This window comes from Panulirus ornatus, chromosome 18 (genome assembly GCF_036320965.1).
Source record: "Panulirus ornatus isolate Po-2019 chromosome 18, ASM3632096v1, whole genome shotgun sequence".
NCBI classification, from domain to species: Eukaryota; Metazoa; Arthropoda; class Malacostraca; order Decapoda; family Palinuridae; genus Panulirus; species Panulirus ornatus.
This window is the reverse complement of record NC_092241.1, coordinates 53,403,800-53,422,916: the sequence shown is the minus strand read 5'-3', so window position 1 is coordinate 53,422,916 and position 19,117 is coordinate 53,403,800. Positions and strand designations below refer to the sequence as shown.

At 42.7% G+C, this 19,117-nt stretch overlaps 1 protein-coding gene across 4 annotated transcripts in view; it reads left to right on the top strand.

Annotated features, from left to right (window-relative positions):
- Positions 1 to 19,117, top strand: part of LOC139755104 (uncharacterized) — a 607,993-nt gene that overhangs the window by 575,930 nt on the left and 12,946 nt on the right. For 2 of the 4 annotated variants that reach the window (XM_071673236.1, XM_071673234.1), the window contains exon 2: positions 3,938 to 3,952. The exons of 1 other annotated variant lie outside the window; for it this stretch is intronic. In XM_071673236.1, the coding sequence (XP_071529337.1) occupies positions 3,938 to 3,952 (15 nt within the window). Of the gene's footprint in view, positions 1 to 3,937; positions 3,975 to 19,117 lie in introns of all 4 variants that reach the window. One more of the 4 variants, XM_071673233.1, reaches the window with a different exon arrangement.

Below are 19,117 nucleotides of genomic sequence, written 5' to 3'. Positions count from 1 at the left end.
GGAACTTGGCTTAGTGTGAGTCAGGGTGAGGTGAAGAATCACAGGCGCCCTCGTCGTCTGCTCTCTGGGAGGGAATTACGGAACATGTGAGGGAAAAATAATGTCGCACGTCACGTGCACTCTGCAGGGATTGGTGTTATTTGTATTGGAAATGTCCGGATATTAGAGCTTTCCGGTTAACTGAAATGCCGGATGATGATAGAGCTTTACCTGCATAGAGCTTCTTATTAGTATGGTGTGGTCTGCAAGGGACGCAGCACTATCGTTGAAGATGCTAACGTCGTCATTGTAGTTGGTGTGGCAGGAACCTGTCGATTTTATGGCAGAATCCCCGGAGCATGTCTGTCTCTCTTGGTTCTCGAGGCAGTAGACACGTCCGTCTCTTCGACGGAGTTAAATTGTGCGTAAGGTCGGTGCGTGGAGTGTTGGTGTGCAGGACCACACACTTCGTCCAAGGAAGCCTGGCTGACGCGATGGAAAGTTTAAGCTCACGGGAGGAGGGAAGGAGGGATGGTGTGTGTGCGTGTGTGTGTGTGTGCTAGTGGCGACGATTGACTTAATGCGAGGTGGAAAGTAAGCTGAGGTGATGGAGGGCTGGATGCCGTGAGGGAAGGTCGCATGACGCCATGCACAGGTGAGAGAGAGAGAGAGAGAGAGAGAGAGAGAGAGAGAGAGAGAGAGAGAGAGAGAGAGAGAGAAGTCGCCGGCGGTATAGGGTTTCATGAGGCGTGGAGACTATCCCCTGCAGGAGGGATGGGTGTGAGGAGGTGCAGGATATGTGTGTGTGTGTAGGGGGGGGGGGGTGGTTGGTTTGGTTTAAGAGCGTATCACCATCCACGTTCATCCAACCTTGGGAAGCTCGACCAAGGCCGTCTCCATCACGCTAAACCCGACGGACGTAGTAGACACAGCCAAACATGAGGTTTGGGTCGGCGTGTCTTCACCTTAATTACGAGAGTTTGGTTCCACCTCAGGGAGTCTGGCCACGTTGTATATTATGCTGTGTGCAGGACTGACGTAAGTTCTTCTCTTCCATACACGGTGGGTTAAAGGAGGTGTGTGTGTGTGTGTGTGTGTGTCGTTTCTTCTCGGACCTGTTTGGAGGCTTGGCTTAGGTACGCTTATTTATCCTGCCAGGCATTCCGAGACGGTCATGGTCAAGGTGGGTTCCTCATCCTGGGTGACGTGTGGTCGCAGAGGTTCGCCTGGTGGTGGACTGTGGCATGGGGAAGAGGGAGAGGGTTGTCGAGGGACATGGTGAAGAGGAGGGTTATCGATGGGTATAGTGAAGAGGGAGGAGGGGGTTGTCGAGGGGTATGGTGAAGAGGGGGGGGATTATCGAGGGGTATGGTGAAGAGGGAGGAGGTTGTCGAAGGACATGGTGAAAAGTAGGGTTGTCGAGGGGAATGGTGAAGAGGAGAGGTGTATAGTGACATGGTGAAGAGGAGGGTTGTAGAGTGGCATGGCGAAGACGAAGGTGTGGAGTGGCATGAAGAGGAGGCTGTAACGTGGTGTGGTGAAGGGGAGGGTTGTGTAGCGGCATGGTGAAGAGGAGCTTCAGAATGTGGTTATGAAGTGAGGCACAGGGAATGATTCGGGGGGAAAAATTGCTGGATTGAAGGTGTGAGAGTTGCATGTTAAAGAAGAGGAGAAGGAGAGGTAAGGCAAGAATACCTTGGTGTTTGTTGAGGACGGATAGTTAGAACTGGGTAGATGGTAGATGGGATGACTCAGTAAACAGTACAATGGCAGTAGATAGAATATCGATCGGTAGGGTGGGATAAGAATGGCGTTAAAAGATGTTGGATTGGATCTAGTAATAAAGGGATAGGAAGGACGTGGCAAGCAGAAGAAAAGAAATAGGGAAGTAAATAAGAAGTTGGAAATACGTAGGATGTAGGTGGTAGACAAAGACATCGTAAACAGAGTCTAGAGAAGAAATAGTCTGGCGAATGTAAAGCCACCAGGAAAAGGGGTCGGTTAGGGACATGGCCACCAGGAAAAGGGGCCAGTTAGGGACATGGTCACCTGTGAAGGTGCCAGTTAGGGACATGGTCACCTGTGAAGGGGCCAGTTGGGGATTAGGCCACCTGGAAAAGAGTCCAACTGGGGACGTGGCCACCTGGAACAAGGGACCAGTTGGGGACGCGACCACCTGGAAATGGAACTTTTGGGGGACGTGACCCTCTGGAAAAGGGAGGGACGTGGTCATCTGGAAACTGCCCCACTGGGCGATTCCATCAGCCGGGAAGGCCTGTGCTGGCGGGTGATCCTTGGTCCCTGAAGAAGGAGAGGTGAGGCGGCTGACGCAGTGTGGAGCACAGTGTGACCCGCACCTCACACGCCACACGAGTGCTGGTTGTCCCCCCCCCCCCCCCCCCCCCCCACACACACACACACACACACACACACACACACACACACACACACACACACACACACTGCCCCACTAATTATGTGACACAAGTGCCGGCCGGATGGTAATTACGTCAACTAAGAGGTAGCTTTAAAGGGGACGAGCTGTCAGCCATTGTTTGGCGTTGACGTCAGGTGGGTCCCACATACACACACACGCGTGCACTGCCAATGGGGATTGAGGAATGACATAGGCAGTGTGGCCTTCACCCATCTGACCCTACGCGACTTCCTCATTTCGTGTATTTTCGTGCGTGATGTCATGATTGGGGGGGTCGTCTTCTTCCGCCACCCACTCCTTGATTGCACACACACACACACCCCATCGCTTACCTGATGAGTACCCTCGGGGGGAGGGGGGATGGGTGGGTGGGTGGGAGGTGAGGAGGTTGGGTTGTGCGTAGCCTTCGGTGACGTCATGGTGTCGTCATCGATGTCTGTCTCGCGTCCGTGATGATGATTGGATGAGTCGCCCTGGGCTGAGGCGACTCAGCAGTGGAGAGACACCCCAGGACCTGATATCTCTCTCTCCCTCTCCCGCCTCCCTTTACCTCAAGGGGCCTTTGTGTGTGCTGCGTCGCTTGCCCCCTGAAGTGACGGCCACCGGTGGACGTGGCCATCTGGAAACTGGGCCACTTGGGGATGTGGCCACCTGGTAACTGGGCCACGTGAGGACGTGGCCACTTGGAGACTTGGCCACTTGGAAACGAGGCTACGTGGGGGAAGTAGCCATTTGAAAAAGAGGCAACTTGATGACGTCACCATCTGGACTCTTGGCCACAGTTGGTAACATGGCCATCTGGGAACGAGGCCACCACCTGGTAAGGGGACATTTGCCATCTGGAAACGGGGCCACATTGGGGACTTATCCATATGGAAACGGGGCTACTTTAGGGACGTGCCCATCTGGAAACATGGCCACATTGGGGACTTACCCACCTAGAAATGGGGCCATTATGGGGACATGGCCAGCTGGAAACGTGGTCGAGTTGGGAATGACTCGTATCTGGAAACGGGGCTTCTTTGGGGCACGTTCCCATCTGGTGGCTTTGGGGCAACCATGGGGTAGATCACAGGAGGACATACCAGAACACAACACAACACAATGGTAGCGCTAGCCGTATCCTGGTGTGGGATTTTGATATTCAGTGGAGGAGACATTTTGTCTCGGTATCAGGGGACGAGCTCTGTGATCATATCTACATTTGGTATCCTATTTTCATTGCTGAGAGATGTCATTGCTGAGAGATGTCATTGCTGAGAGATGTCATTGCTGTGGGATGTCATTGCTGTGAGATGTCATTGCTGAGAGATTTTCATTGCTGAGAGATGTCATTGCTGAGAGATGTCATTGCTGAGAGATGTCATTGCTGAGAGATGTCATTGCTGAGAGATTTTCATTGCTGAGAGATGTTCATTGCTGAGAGATGTCATTGTTGAAAGATGTCATTGCTGAGAGATGTCATTGCTATGTCACGAAATTGCTCGTTTGACCAATTTTCTCTTCTTTCTCTCCCCCCAGGTGTGTGCAGTGCAGGTGTGTATGCTGGAGACGTTTAGTGAGTATTGCACGACTCTTGTCTGTTTAGGGTACAGTGGTGTTGGTGATTACGGAGGGTGAGTGTAGGCTCGTCCTTGGAGGGTGCTGAAGGACGCATGGATATTGTTGGAAGGGAGTACATGGGTGAGACACCAAGAGAATGCCCGCTGGCCCATGTCTTGAGTAGAGTTTTGCATCTTGAATTCTGTCGTGTTCTGTTCTATATTTATAACTGAATTTGTTATAAATGACTTATTAGCGCGAGGTAGGAGTAGAATAGTATGAGAGCTGGATCCCCCCACCCTACAGCAAAGACAGTCGGTAGGGAAACAAAGAACAGAGACAAATGGAAGAAAAACCCCACCTATTTGTGAAGTAAGCCAGCGTGGAAGTTAAGAGGAAAGAACGAAAGGGAAAGTCATACGATAAAATCTCGGTCTAGGCTTTCACCCTCTGCTGCACTAACAGTGTATTCGTAGGGTGACGCATGATGATGACTAACACAAAGAGAGAGAGGGAGGGTAAACCTTGGTATGATACTCGCATATTCTCTTATGTTAGGTGAGATGACATGGGCAACTGAATGCCCTAATCAAGGCCATCTCATTAACCATATATATATATATATATATATATATATATATATATATATATATATATAGATAGATAGATAGATAGATAGATAGATAGATAGATGGGTTGACTGCGGAGCGACTGCAGCAATCAGGATTCGAACTTACTCATCACGCGTCCCCTGGGCGTCAGGTGAATGCTTCCTCAGATAACATCATTTGGTTAAGTCGGATTCACTAGCTATTCATAAGGTCAAGAATCGTTGCAATGAAGTTATAAGTTACATTACAAAGCAGTATATATATATATATATATATATATATATATATATATATATATATATATATATATATATATATATATTGATTTATATCGTAGTCGAATCCAGATCCAGATGGCTGGGGGTGAAGCAGTGAATATATCATTCTATTCCGTGGTCAGGAGGGAGGAGGGTTTGATGAATTTTGAAAGGGGTTTTTGACATGTTGACTGGAGGGGCAGGTTTGAAAATTTCAGGAGGGATTTGTTGGCGAGTTCATGGGAACGCGAGGAAAATACAGATAAGGAAAGATAGATAAGAGAAGATAGATAAGGAAGGAAAGTAATACATCATGAGTCTTGAGCGCAGGCGCTCCCTTATAGAACGACTGGTTGGTTGGTCGGTCGGTTAGCTCACCTACCACACATAGCAGTGATAAGTGCGAAGGTTGAGGGGTAACTATGCTCAGGGGAGAGATGCTTTCAATCACCCGTTCTCACAGTTCACTATCCATGACATATTCTAATGTCTGTGGGAGTTTTAGAATTAGATATGACTTCTTTTCTTTTTTCTTTTTTGTTACGTAGTCAGGCGTTAACGAGAGATTAGAGGCGTATTGTTTTTAAGAAAAACAGGAGAGTCCGTTTTCTGTTGGAAGTCAACTTGCACAGTTTGTCGTCATTTGGAATAATAAACAAATATTTTCATTCAAACTTTATGTTATTATCAGACACACAATGTAGCTGATGCTCCATGGATTACATCCGAATGATGGTCAGGAAACATATCCATTAATGTTAAAAGGAAAAAAAAACTGTACCTGTGTGAACGTTGGTAAACGTTAGTATTTTTCTTAACGTAGCGTTATTTGCCCTTCGTTATGGACACCCCTCGCCGGTGCCCGAACACTTGGGAGAGATTCGTGCAGGTGTAAGGTCCCAGCACTTGGACAGTTACATTGCCTCGTTATCATTTAGTTTTGGAACGGTTTTTTTTTTTATTAAGATTTCCCCATCTGGTGCTACAACCTGAGTGGTCTTCATAAACCAATCGACGGTCTCCATATACCGCCAGATCTACAATTAGGCATGACCGTTTTCTTTTGACGAGCCTCTTCCTTCCTCCTTTCCTTCCGTTACGCCAGTGGTGAGGGTCTATTTGGGCTGGCCAACGATTGGATGTTACATAGTGTCAGGTTCCGTTCTTCCTGTGGAGCAGTTTTATGTCGGAGGAACTCCTAGTGAGCAGATAACCTTGCCACTGCTCGTTGTTCACTCATGCCACGATGTCTCACGGCAGCAACTTTCGTTACTTTAGCGTCTCCGTTGTCAGACGTGCATCCCTCACACTTTCCAGCAAGTTCACTTTCCTCTGATCACAAACCTGCCCGTCACAGAGGCAGCAAGTTAATGTGTTATATTGTTGGCACCATGTTCCATCCTTTTAGCCTGAACCCCCGTCCAGCGCCAGTCATGAGAGAGAGAGAGAGAGAGAGAGAGAGAGAGAGAGAGAGAGAGAGAGAGAGAGAGAGTGAGTTGCATCCGAACATGTATTTTGATCATTTTCTCGTCCATGACAACGACGCATCAGTATAAAGGGAAGGGGGAGGCTGGGGGGGATGAATATGGATTTCGGTGGGAGGGGTTGGCTGGGATGGCTTGCAACATGCACCCCATGTTTAATGAACTACGTGCTTAGTTTCTGTTAATCAGTATTCATGTGGGTTGCGTTGGGTGCTCTCTCTCTCTCTCTCTCTCTCTCTCTCTCTCTCTCTCTCTCTCTCTCTCTCTCTCTCTCTCTCTCTCTCTCTCAAAACGACCAACCCCTTCCTCAATCAACTGGCCTCCATTCCTTTTAGCTCCTCATCCTTGGCCAAGTAACGTGTTCGTTGCATCTTCGCTCCAGTGCGTTTCAAGTGTTCCTTCTATAAAGTAAGTCTTGTAGCAACCGTTTTATATTACCCCGAGCAGTAGCTGGGTAACTCTGCTAATATGCCGTATTTCAACCACGTAAATACACACGTTACATCGGGTCACCCATTTCATCGACCATCTCTTGGAAAGAAAAGGAGGATGAACATCTGGGTTGGCTGTGAACCGGCTTCCCCGAGATTCGAACCCTGGCCCGATAGAGTGGAGGGTGGAAACATTAGTCCCACTGTTCTGTGTGCGCATGTGTGTGTGTGTGTGTGTGTGTGTGTGTGTGTGTGTGTTTTAAGAGGATAAGCAGCTGGGTGTGACTGTGAGCCGGCTTCTCCGAGATTCGAACCGAGGTCCGATAAAGTGGTGGGTGGAAACATTAACTCCCACCGCTCTGTGTGTGTGTGTGTCTGTGTGTGTGTGTCTGTGTGTGTGTGTGTGTGTGTGTGTTTTAAGAGGACAATCATCTTTACTGAATACTGGGATTTCAGAGCACTTGCATATTCTTAATTACTTCCATCGCGAGTGGAAGCCATAAACTGGGGTTAAGGAATTACCATGTTGAGCCGTTCTTTATGTCTCCTGCGTCAGGGAGTTTTATAGGTCCTGAGAGACCCATTTTCTTGACCCCGTGAGGATCGGTCCAGTGGTGCGAGAGGGTCGACGGGCCTCTCTTAACGACGTCAGGTGATCCGCCTTAGCGCCGGGCTCTTGTTCTCTTGAGAAGAAAAAATAATTTACGCCTAGAATTGTAGTTTTCTTGTGTAAACAGTCTTTTAAGGGATGATTATAGGAAAAAGTCATACATCGTATGTTTTGGACAAACATCGTATGTTTTGGACAATCACATGTTTACCAAATGGCGTCCTAGCTTCGTCTCTTCGATGTATATCAACTGACTGTTATATTTCTCTCTTGTGTCTCCTCTGATGATGTGATTATTACACGAAAGTGCACTTGGGAACTTATCGTGTTTCATTTTCCCAGTGGACTCATAGGAATATCTTGATCACGCGCAAAATTGTGATCCTTTCCAACATATATATGTCCAAACATACAACGAGCAACTTCAGTTAGTGAGCCTTGATTAGCTCGTTGTATGTTTGGACAATCACATGTTTACCAAATGGCGTCCTAGCTTCGTCTCTTCGGTGTAATTATCAACTGACTGTTATATTCCTCTCTTGTGTCTCCCCTGATGATGTGATTATTACACGAAAGTGCACTTGGGAACTTTTCGTGTTTCATTTTCCCCGTGGACTCATGGGAATATATATATATATATATATATATATATATATATATATATATATATATATATATATATATATATATATATATATTAAATATATATATATATATATATATATATATATATATATATATATATATATATATATATATATATATATATTACCCGTCTACGACAATTAAGGTCTTGTCACTACATTAACTTTCACATCCTTTTTGGTTCGTTGTCCTTCTCTCTCTCTCTCTCTCTCTCTCTCTCTCTCTCTCTCTCTCTCTCTCTCTCTCTCTCTCTCTCTCTCTCTCTCTCAAACCTTCTTGTGTCTATCGCACTGTTAATCGTTCCTCCTCCCCCATCCCCCGCCCATTCGTTATGATGCTCCGTTCCCTCGAATTCGAGTGTCAGAAACCCTGGCTGCTAGTCAGCTTCGGACGCCTCGTCCCGCCATCTGTGCAGACCACCATCTCAATTTTCTCTTACGCTCTTTCTATCCCCACTTCATCTGTATTTCATTATCCTCAGTTTCTCCATAACCTTTCGCACATCTCCAATACAGCTGTCGTTTTCAGTAAAACATTTATTCGTTTTGCCAATGCTATTGTCGTTTTAAAGTAATACATTTATCGTTTCAGCCAATTACAGTTATCGTTTTAAGTACTACGGTTATCGTTTTAACCAATACAATTATCGCTTTAAGTAATAGTTGTCGTTTTAATTAATACAGTTATCGTTTTAGTCGGTACAATTATCGTTTTTAAGTAATAGTTATCGTTTTAACCAATCCAATTATCGTTTTAAGTAATACAGCTATTGTTTAACCGATACAATTATCGTTTTAACCAATACAATCATAGTTTTAAGTAATACAGTTATAGTTTTAACCAATGCAATTATCGTTTTAGCCAGTACAATCATCGCTTTAAGTAATATAGTTATCGTTTTAACCAATACAATTATCGTTTTAAGTAATATAGTTATCGTTTTAACCAATACAATTATCGTTTTTTAATCAATACGGTTATCGTTTTAAGTAATAGTTATCTTTTTAACCAATACGGTTATCGTTTAAGCCAATACAATTATCGTTTTAAGTAATACAGTTATCGTTTCAACCTTAACTTCAATATTTTTTCTCCTCTCTTTCCTAACATTCATTTTCTTCTTTCTACTAGCCATTCACCTGTCAGCCCCTCCGCTCGCTCAGGCTGTTGGAGGCCGCGGCTCGTGTCTCTCCGTAACCGTCACATCTACACTGGTGTGGTTGCGCCAAACATCTGGTTGTGGTGGTAGTGTGGGAGTGGCATAACGCGGGCTGCTGCTGTATTGGTGGTGGTGTGGTAGCGCCACACCTCACTAGGCTCTTGGTGACTGTGGTGTCGTAGCGCTACGAGTCAGGATGTGGTGGTGGTGGTGGTGGTGGTATGTATGTATGGTAGCGTCACACGTGCTGTGGTATTGGTAGTATGGTAGACTCATACGTCCAGCTGTGTGGTGGTGGTGTGGTAGCACCACACGCCATCCTGTGATGGTGATGGTGTGGTAGTATAACACGTTAAGCTAGGCTGTCGTGGTATTGGTGTGGTAGCGCCAGCCATCAGGCTTCGGTAGTGGTGGTGTGGTAGCGCCACCCATCAGGCTTCGGTGGTGGTGGCGCTACGTATGTATGATAGCGTCACACGGGCTGTGGTAGCTGTGGTTACAATGTGAAAGTTACCCTGTCTTACGTTTAAGCCACTAAAGCAGCTGTTGTATGGTCGGGAATTTGGGTCGCCTGGCTGCTCTGTATAGCCATCGTCACTAACGCCCACTATCCCAGTTATTACTACTGCTTTGAGATTGGCTTAATGTCTATCCCATCGTGACGTCAGTTTTAAGTTTCCCGTATATAAAACGGCCGCAGAGAGAGAGAGAGAGAGAGAGAGAGAGAGAGAGAGAGAGAGTGTCCTAAAGTTATTCATGCGTGGTGAGGTTCCCTCTCTTGTTTACCTCTTCGCCGTATTCCAAGTCGCATAAAAACGACATTAATGCATCACAAGATCCATATTTTTTCAAGTTATGATTATGTAGAGAGAAAGAGCGTTTCGAATAACTAACTCTATCTATTGCATTATCTTTATCTTTATTGCATTTCGAATGACCTGTGAGGTTTTGCTATCTTACGATATCGTGTCCTTAGACCTTATTGTCTGTCAAAGTACAATAAAGTAAATATGGTTGAAAAAGATGTGTATGATGTTTTATGTAATTATTAATCTTTTTTTTATGTAATTATTAGTCTTTGGTTGAGTTTATATGTAACTCATTGTATAAAAGAACAGATTTTTAAAGCGTAACATTATTGTTTAAAAGATTAGATTTTTTTTGGTTACATTTCTTAATAAAACCATTCGTTGTAGTTTTGTGTGCGATGGGTTATTGTCTCACCTGTTGTTGGGACATTTCCTTGTTTTTTTTGTTAGATATGATTTTTTTTATTAATAAAAGATTTTTTTCTTTATTTTACACTTACGTTCATAGTGGTGTCGTAAGCGGATGTCTTCACGGCTCATGCGCAGAAGGAACGCCATGAGCCTTTTTCCAGTTCTGTTTACGTCCGAATAGGTTGCTGATGATGGAAATACTCATTTTTTTTTTTTTTTTACGTTCGCGAAATGAGTCGATTATTATACGTTTACCGTCAACTTAATTTCCCCAGTGATTATATAACAAAGGACAGTATTTAGTTTTTTGTTTTTTTTCTTGCCTCTGAATACTGATATATGAAGGATTTACACTAAGTTTAAGCCAGGGTCAAGGTATGGTTGAGTCGAGCGAGGCGTAAAGTGCGTTCATTGGTTCAGACTTCGCGCCTCTTGTACTGGAGGAGAGAGAGAGAGAGAGAGAGAGAGAGAGAGAGAGAGAGAGAGAGAGAGAGAGAGAGAGAGACCTTGCAAAAGGTATCAAAATGTCTCGAGTCACAGAGGATTTTTACGTAATAGGTAGTTGATGAAATACTACATATATCGTGTGGTAGATAGGTAAGTCATAATAAATAGGTAAAGGTGCGATAAATTGGTAAAGATGATAAATAGGTGGTGTGACAAATAGTTAAAGGTGTTATAAATTGTTTAAGGTGTGAAACATCTTCATCTTCAGTGGTGGAACTGTTATCTTCATATTCAGGGGTGGAATTGTTATCTTCATATTCAGTGGTGAAATCATCTTCAGTGGTAGAACTACGTTCATATTCAGTGTTGGAACTGTTATCACCTTGTGTTGGAACTTAATCTTCAGTGGTGGGAATGTTATCTTCATTTTCGGTGGTGGAGCTGTTATCTTTACATTCAGTGGTGAAATTGTTATCTTAATATTCAGTGGTGGAACTGATATTTTCCTCTTTAGTAGTGGAACTTATCTTCAGTGGTGGAACTGTTATCATCTTCAGTGGTGAAACTGTTACCTTCATCTTCAGTTGTGGAGCTGTTATCTTCATCTTCGTAGGTGGGATTGCGTTGTTCGTTATAGAGCTGGATGTGATCATGAATTCCAGTGGCTTCATCAGTGACATGAACTGCTTCGCCCTTGAGCCTAAAGGTGGAAATGCCTAGATAGACTGGCCAGCGTCAGACGTCTGGCAACATATGGCACCCATACGATGTGCGATTCCAAAACAAACGCACAAGGTTCAAATCACTAGGCAATAATCTCTCGTGAAATGTTATTATAAATAAAAATTTCACGTGTTTTATCATAAGTACGTGAAAGAAAAAAATAAAAGTAAAGAAGTCTCTTACAAAGAAGAGAAAATTAAAAGTAAAAAAGTCTTAAGCAAGAGTAGCGAGACATAATCATGATAGTGTACCAATTAATGGCTCTGGCGAACTCTGGCAAATTTAGTCAGCCAATCAAGAGCCCGCCAACATCGTGCGACTGTTGTCGCTAATTTAAGTTGCGACGTGCGACGGGATAACGCCACCACTTCAGGAAACATTCAGCTTGCGATATTAGTTGCTTCACCCAGCCTCAGGCAGAGTTGCCAACTTATCGCTTTTGGCACTAGATCTAGCGCTTTGAATAGAGATCTAGCGCTGTTTCGTATTTTAACGCGTTGGCGCGTTTTTTCGGTGTTTTTTTTTTTTTTTTTTTTGTATTTAGCCCCAAACTTCGTGTTATTTCAGTATATGAGGAAATTCAAGTATTAAGATATGCTAATGTGATTTAAGAAGTTTAATCGAAATCAATTGAAATAACAAGAAAAACAATATTAATATTGCACGTAATTACTTTTCATCGAAATGAACATGTTCGAAAAAAAATTTAACATGTTCAGTTCAGGTTCAGTCACACACTCGGCGGTGACAGAACTATCCATGGGTAATAAAGGACATTAACATTGCTGGTTGTGTGTGTGTGTGTGTGTGTGTGTGTGTGTGTCATTCTCTGCAGGTAGCTGTGTCTCCTGCTGCAACTGAGCAGCGTCTCCCAAGGAACCTGGATTTTATGATCAGACAGACCCATAATTGGTTCTGCCACCCTGCCATTCGCCAAGCAGGGTACACGGAGATCTTTTCTTTGATCAATGATGGTTAAGCTCCATTGAAATTTATAAAGCTAAGCCAGACTCGTTGGATGTCGAATTGAATCAGCATCTGTCAGTATACTGCAGCTGTGGGTCGAACTTAAGACTCACTTTGAAATGGCAAGGAATGGTGAAAGGCATTGCATAGCTCAGATCCTCTATGACATATTTTATGACATGAAAGAGTATGACCTTCATATCCTGAAGCATATTCTTGAAAAAGTTCAGCGTGTAAATTAGAATGTTAAGGCGGAGGTACAGGAGCCAACCAAACTGTTAGGTTGACCTTATTCAATTTACTGATTCCATAACTTTAAGGTCCTCACTTGAGGCAGATAATCAAAGGAATGAGAGATTCGGTAGAGAACTACTCAGGCCCTCATCCGTTCTTGGGATACGAGTTGGAAATGGAAATGGCACAATGTTACTAAGTTTCCTGACGAAAAGAATTTTTTTTTTTTCGATGAAGATGCATTACATTTGTAGTGTTTTTGGTGAAACGGTTTCGTCAACGTTTGCCAGACAATGCTCAAGTGTTAACAGTGAATGTCATTACTTGAGTGCAGGTGAACGCCTGCAACCTATAAGGTCAATAATACTGGAATTAGCCAATTTAGTTTACTGGAAACGAAGAAATTCTCGCACACGTTGAGTTCCAGCGGAAGAAGCTTCACCATGTATTGTGGAAACAGAACTCTGGCATCTCCCAAGCACTGTGGGCTGAAATAGCCTCGTTCAGGGATGCAACACGAGGAAAATCCCTTCAGTGACCTCTCTGATTTGGCTTTGACTGTGTTGACATTGCGCCTCACTCCAACGCTGATGTAGAGCGTATCTTTAGTTACATTTGAAGATCGTGAGGTCATAGACAGTAGTCACATTGAACATCATGAGGTCAAAGCTTCGTCATAGACTATCATATCAAAAGCTTAAATGCAATACTGTCAGTTATGGACCTAGAAGAAATGGAAACTGCTATTATGTTTATGAACTGCCTAAGGAAGTACTGGAAAACAATGGGTCATTGAAAGCATACGAACCATCACAACGGCAACCTGGACCCTCACTTAAACCACCACAACCCCAGTACACCGAGGACGAAGAGACTGCGCATTGAGGAATTAGCAGATCTGGAATGATGGTGAGTATTTTAGTGTTAAAGCAGTCAGTCGTACCTGTTTTTAATAATTTGTCACCTCAAAGAGCAGAAATAATTCGAAGGGCATTCGATTTTCCCTGTCATTTTGGTTTGTTTAGCACTTTTCGGGAGTGAATCTAGCGCCACTGAAGTTTTGAGTTGGCAACACTGCCTGCCTGTATTCCAGTCCGAGGTTTGAGCGAAAATTTATACGGTCTTTGAGTTTAAGCACCATAGAATTGCCACCGAATTGAGTTTCGTCTTATAGAATATTGAATGGTGTAAATAAGAAATCGGAAATTCTTCGTTATGGTTTTATATATATTTCGAGTAGAATTTAACGAAGGGCATTGCCGCAGTTATCTACGGTGAATCCATGACGACGAAGCTACGCCAAAGTATACATAGCTACACAGGACGCAGTCGGACGGACATTCAGAGCAACGGCAGTTTTGTTCCTAATTTCTTCTCGATATGGAGGTTAGTAGTCTCTTGAGCTGCCAGGGTCAGTGAGGCCGTCAGCCTTAAACTGTTGACTGACATCCACCAAACGAAAAATTCTCAGTACCTACCTGAGCTGTTGGGGATAATTGACAGACCATGTTATACACCCTCGCTATGCATGAAGGTGAGTAGGGAGTTCCCTCCATTTAGGTATTATGTATTACCGTGTTCTCGCTTGTTTCTCTCAAAGGGTTGCCATGTATGTCATTTAATGGGTGTAGCTGTTTTATTATTCACAAGGTGCCGTCTTTATCCAGTATCGTGAGAAATGTTTACGGAGCGAGACGCGGAGAGGGTGCGTTTCAAACAGACCATCCCGACGCTTTTGTCAATGTCGACTTGGAGTTGAATCATTTAAGGTTGAGCGGGGCCGACGTTTGGAGTCGACCTCCGGCAGACATAACGTTGGTGCGTTACATAATATTTGTAGCCCACACGACCGACCCCGTGTCTGACACGGGAACGAGTTAGTATGATCAAAGCGAAATTAACTGTTGTGTGAATTAGCGTCATGAATATTAAGTGTGGATTAGGAGGTCTTTGTGCTTGCCTAACTCCGCCAACTAAGGTAAGTGGAGTTATTATATAGATAAGGTTGCGTCAAGAGACTATTTTGTAACACACACACACACACACACACACACACACACACACACACATCCTTTCTTTTGGCTCATAATAGGAAAACTTTGCAGAGAGAGAGAGCGCCCGAACAAATTTTTAACTGTCCGTTTTCTTCAAAACTTTACTTCTAAGTCCTCCACCCTCACTTGTGTGTATATTGTTATTAAAGACTAGTGAAAGAATACGGTTTCGCCAGGGCTGAGATCATTATTTCAGTTTTTCCCATATCTATTTTCTACATTTTTCTATCAATTAAACGTTTTTTTCCCCCCTCCGGATAAAAAAAGTGGCTCAACTTTGGAGTCCCTCTTAGAATGCATGCAAAGTTTAAAGTTTCTACTCATTGTCATGGAAATGTCACACACACACACACACACACACACACACACACGCACACACACACACACACACACACACACAGGCTATTTTATTAATTGAGATGACGTCAGAGAGAACTGACCATTTACCTAATTACGTTGTAGTAAAGGTTTTTGATATACCAGGTGGCTTTGGGAAGAGACCACTGTTGTAAGGATATATATATATATATATATATATATATATATATATATATATATATATATATATATCCCTGGGGATAGGGGAGAAAGAATACTTCCCACGTATTCCCTGCGTGTCGTAGAAGGCGACTAAAAGGGGAGGGAGCGGGGGGCTGGAAATCCTCCCCTCTCGTTTTTTTTTTTTTTTAATTTTCCAAAAGAGGGAACAGAGAATTGCGCCAGGTGAGGGTATTCCCTCAAAGGCCCAGTCCTCTGTTCTTAACGCTACCTCGCTAATGCGGGAAATGGCGAATAGTTTGAAAGAAAAGATATATATATATATATATATAAATATATATATATATATATATATATATATATATATATATATATATATATATATATTGGACGGGGAAAATGAAACACGATAAGTTCCCAAGTGCACTTTCGTGTAATGATCACATCATCAGGGGAGACACAAGAGAGAAATATTAGTCAGTTGATATACATCGAAGAGACGAAACTAGGACGTCATTATATATATATATATATATATATATATATATATATATATATATATATATAAGTAGGAGGGGGGGAGGGTTGCGTGGGATGGCGTGTACATTAAAAGTCGCAGGGTAATTCAGTCAGATGTAGCAGGTTTCGTTGAATGATAAACGCTCTCCCTCGATGCTCTACGTTAACAGGTTCTGGTCCTATCGTATCGATTGCTACTGTGACAAGACACCGAGTGACGGATAGGCTATTGAAGAGAGAGTAACTTGCATACATTATTTGTCAGCTGAGTTCTTTCGACGCGTAGGATACATAGAAGCCAGTGTGAATAATTATGTACTCGATGAGGGTTGTTTAGTATTTGTCTGATATGATGACTGACTGGGGGTCATCTTTTCTATGCTAGATAAGATTACGAGTGTCCAGTTGCTGTTTTACAAGGGCCTGCCTTAAGAATATTTTTAGGACGTCCTTAACATTGTCAGCCTAGCTTCGACTGTCCCTTGAATCTAGTTTAGATTATTGATCATTGGCCGAACATTGTCGACGACGCAAATACTTCCTCCTGTATATATATATATATAATGCAAATGAATACTCAAAAATGTTTCATTTACCCACATTGTTGCCCTGGCATAACAAGGGTTTAAGAACCCTTAATAAGGCAGTAATGGTCGTTCACCTAAGGTTTTTCTTACTGGTTTAGATTTCTAGTTACGTTGGATTCTGAGTCATTCTAAACCATACGCTTCTCACAAACTTTGTGAGTGGCGTCTCGGTTTTGCATTGTTCGTTACCGTGTTTATCTGAGCTCCAGTCATGATGGACATAGTTTTGTATTTTGCTAGTTTAGCAGTGAAATTAGCTAAGCTTCGGTAAATGCTTTTCATTGTGTGTATCGATAGAGGACAAGGAGTTTCTTCCGTCAGGGCGTTCGTCGATTCTGTGTTAAGACTTGGTGTGCTTGTACGTTCGTGCTGCTGCTGCCGAGGTCCTAGCGTAAATGTCTGTAGCCTACGAGAAAGTATCAGTGGACGAAAGGCGCAAATCTGACAGGCAGACTAACCCCCCTCATGAACGTGAATTTTCAGTCATATTCTTTTTTTCTCTGAGAATGATCACGTCCTCAGCGGGGTATCATTATTTTTTGACATTTTTTCAGAAAAAAAAGCGAATCCCTCCGCTATTACGCACACCTCCACGATGAATGTTGTGTGTGTGTGTGTGTGTGTGTGCACGTGACTTTACCACACCAGGTAGGCGCTTGGCTGAGTATAATTCAGGAATACTTTTAAAGAGTCAGGATGCAAGCTTAGTGTAACAGCACTCTGTTCCTAGCGGAATTAGACTATTCGTTACAGACTTCTTAGTTTACCAAGCGTCTACGTACACTACACACACGTAGCAAACTGATGTTATGTAAGTTTACCAAGTGTCTAGGTACACTACACACACGTAACAAACTGATGTTATGTAAGATACTTTAGTTTACCAAGTGTCTAGGTACACTATACACACACGTAGCAAACTGATGTTATGTAAGACATCTTAGTTTACCAAGTGTCTAGGTACACTACACACACGTAGTAAACTGATGTTATGTAAGATACTTTAGTTTACCAAGTGTTTAAGTACACTACACACACGTAGCAAACTGATGTTATGTAAGATACTTTAGTTTACCAAGTGTCTAGGTACACTACACACACGTAGCAAACTGATGTTATGTAAGATACTTTAGTTACCAAGTTTCTAGGTACACTACACACACGTAGCAAACTGATGTTATGTAAGATACTTCAGTTTACCAAGTGTCTAAGTACACTACACACACGTAGCAAACTGATGTTATGTAAGATACTTTAGTTTACCAAGTGTCTAAGTACACTACACACACGTAGCAAACTGATGTTATGTCAGACATCTTAGTTTACCAAGTGTCTAGGTACACTACACACACGTAGTAAACTGATGTTATGTCAGACATCTTAGTTTACCAAGTGTCTAGGTACACTACACACACGTAGCAAACTGATGTTATGTCAGACATCTTAGTTTACCAAGTGTTTAAGTACACTACACACACGTAGCAAACTGATGTTATGTAAGATACTTTAGTTTACCAAGTGTCTAGGTACACTACACACACGTAGCAAACTGATGTTATGTAAGATACTTTAGTTACCAAGTTTCTAGGTACACTACACACACGTAGCAAACTGATGTTATGTAAGATACTTCAGTTTACCAAGTGTCTAAGTACACTACACACACGTAGCAAACTGATGTTATGTAAGATACTTTAGTTTACCAAGTGTCTAAGTACACTACACACACGTAGCAAACTGATGTTATGTCAGACATCTTAGTTTACCAAGTGTCTAGGTACACTACACACACGTAGTAAACTGATGTTATGTAGGATCCTTTAGTTTACCAAGCGTCTAGGTAAACTACCGAGAGGGCAAATTAGGACATAGGTTGGAAAACGTGGTTAAGAAAAAAAAAAGTGATTTGTTTATGTGCGATTAAATTCTGAGGCGCATTAATTGTTCGCCTTTGGGTTTATAGAAGTTTTGATTTTAAGTTTTATTGCCCCCACAACATTTGCATGTTTCTAAACTCATGGGAATTTTTAGATTAAATTCGTAATGAAAGTAACATTGAGACCTAATTACATGGAAGTGAATTTCAAGCTTTTCTGGCAGGCAGTTACATAAAGCACAACATGGGTTTATTATCAGCAGTGAACGTTTACGTCTTTTAGATAACTGAAGACAGTTATGAATTACCTGATCATAAGGTTGACCGTGCCAGGTGATAATCCCAAATTAGATATAAAATAATTATCAGTTTTCTTGTAAGCCAAGTTAAAAAAAAAAAATTACTACCTTTATAAGTATGTACGTATGTAAACGATGATTTAAGAGAACTGTATATCAATATTATTCCTATAGAATATTAACCCTACCTTCTTTTCTTTGGCTGCCATCCATACATGCCATTACTCTATACCTGCAGTCATTCCATTCATTGTTTAGTGAGAGACTATTAAATCCAAAGGAATTTGTATTATTCACCCATTGAGAAAGTATTTAACTCAAATTTTATTGATTATCTGTCGTGAAAATATTGAACCCAATGCAGATTATAATCATATAGTGAGAACATGTCATCATGATATTGTAATTTTTTTTAGAAGACTGACACACTTGTCTTCCCTGAAGGTATTTTAATACGCCTGAGCGTTGACCACGTCGACAGAACCACCCAGTCCTTGCTGGCCTGGTTTTTTCACTCCTTGCATCTTCAAGGGATTCCC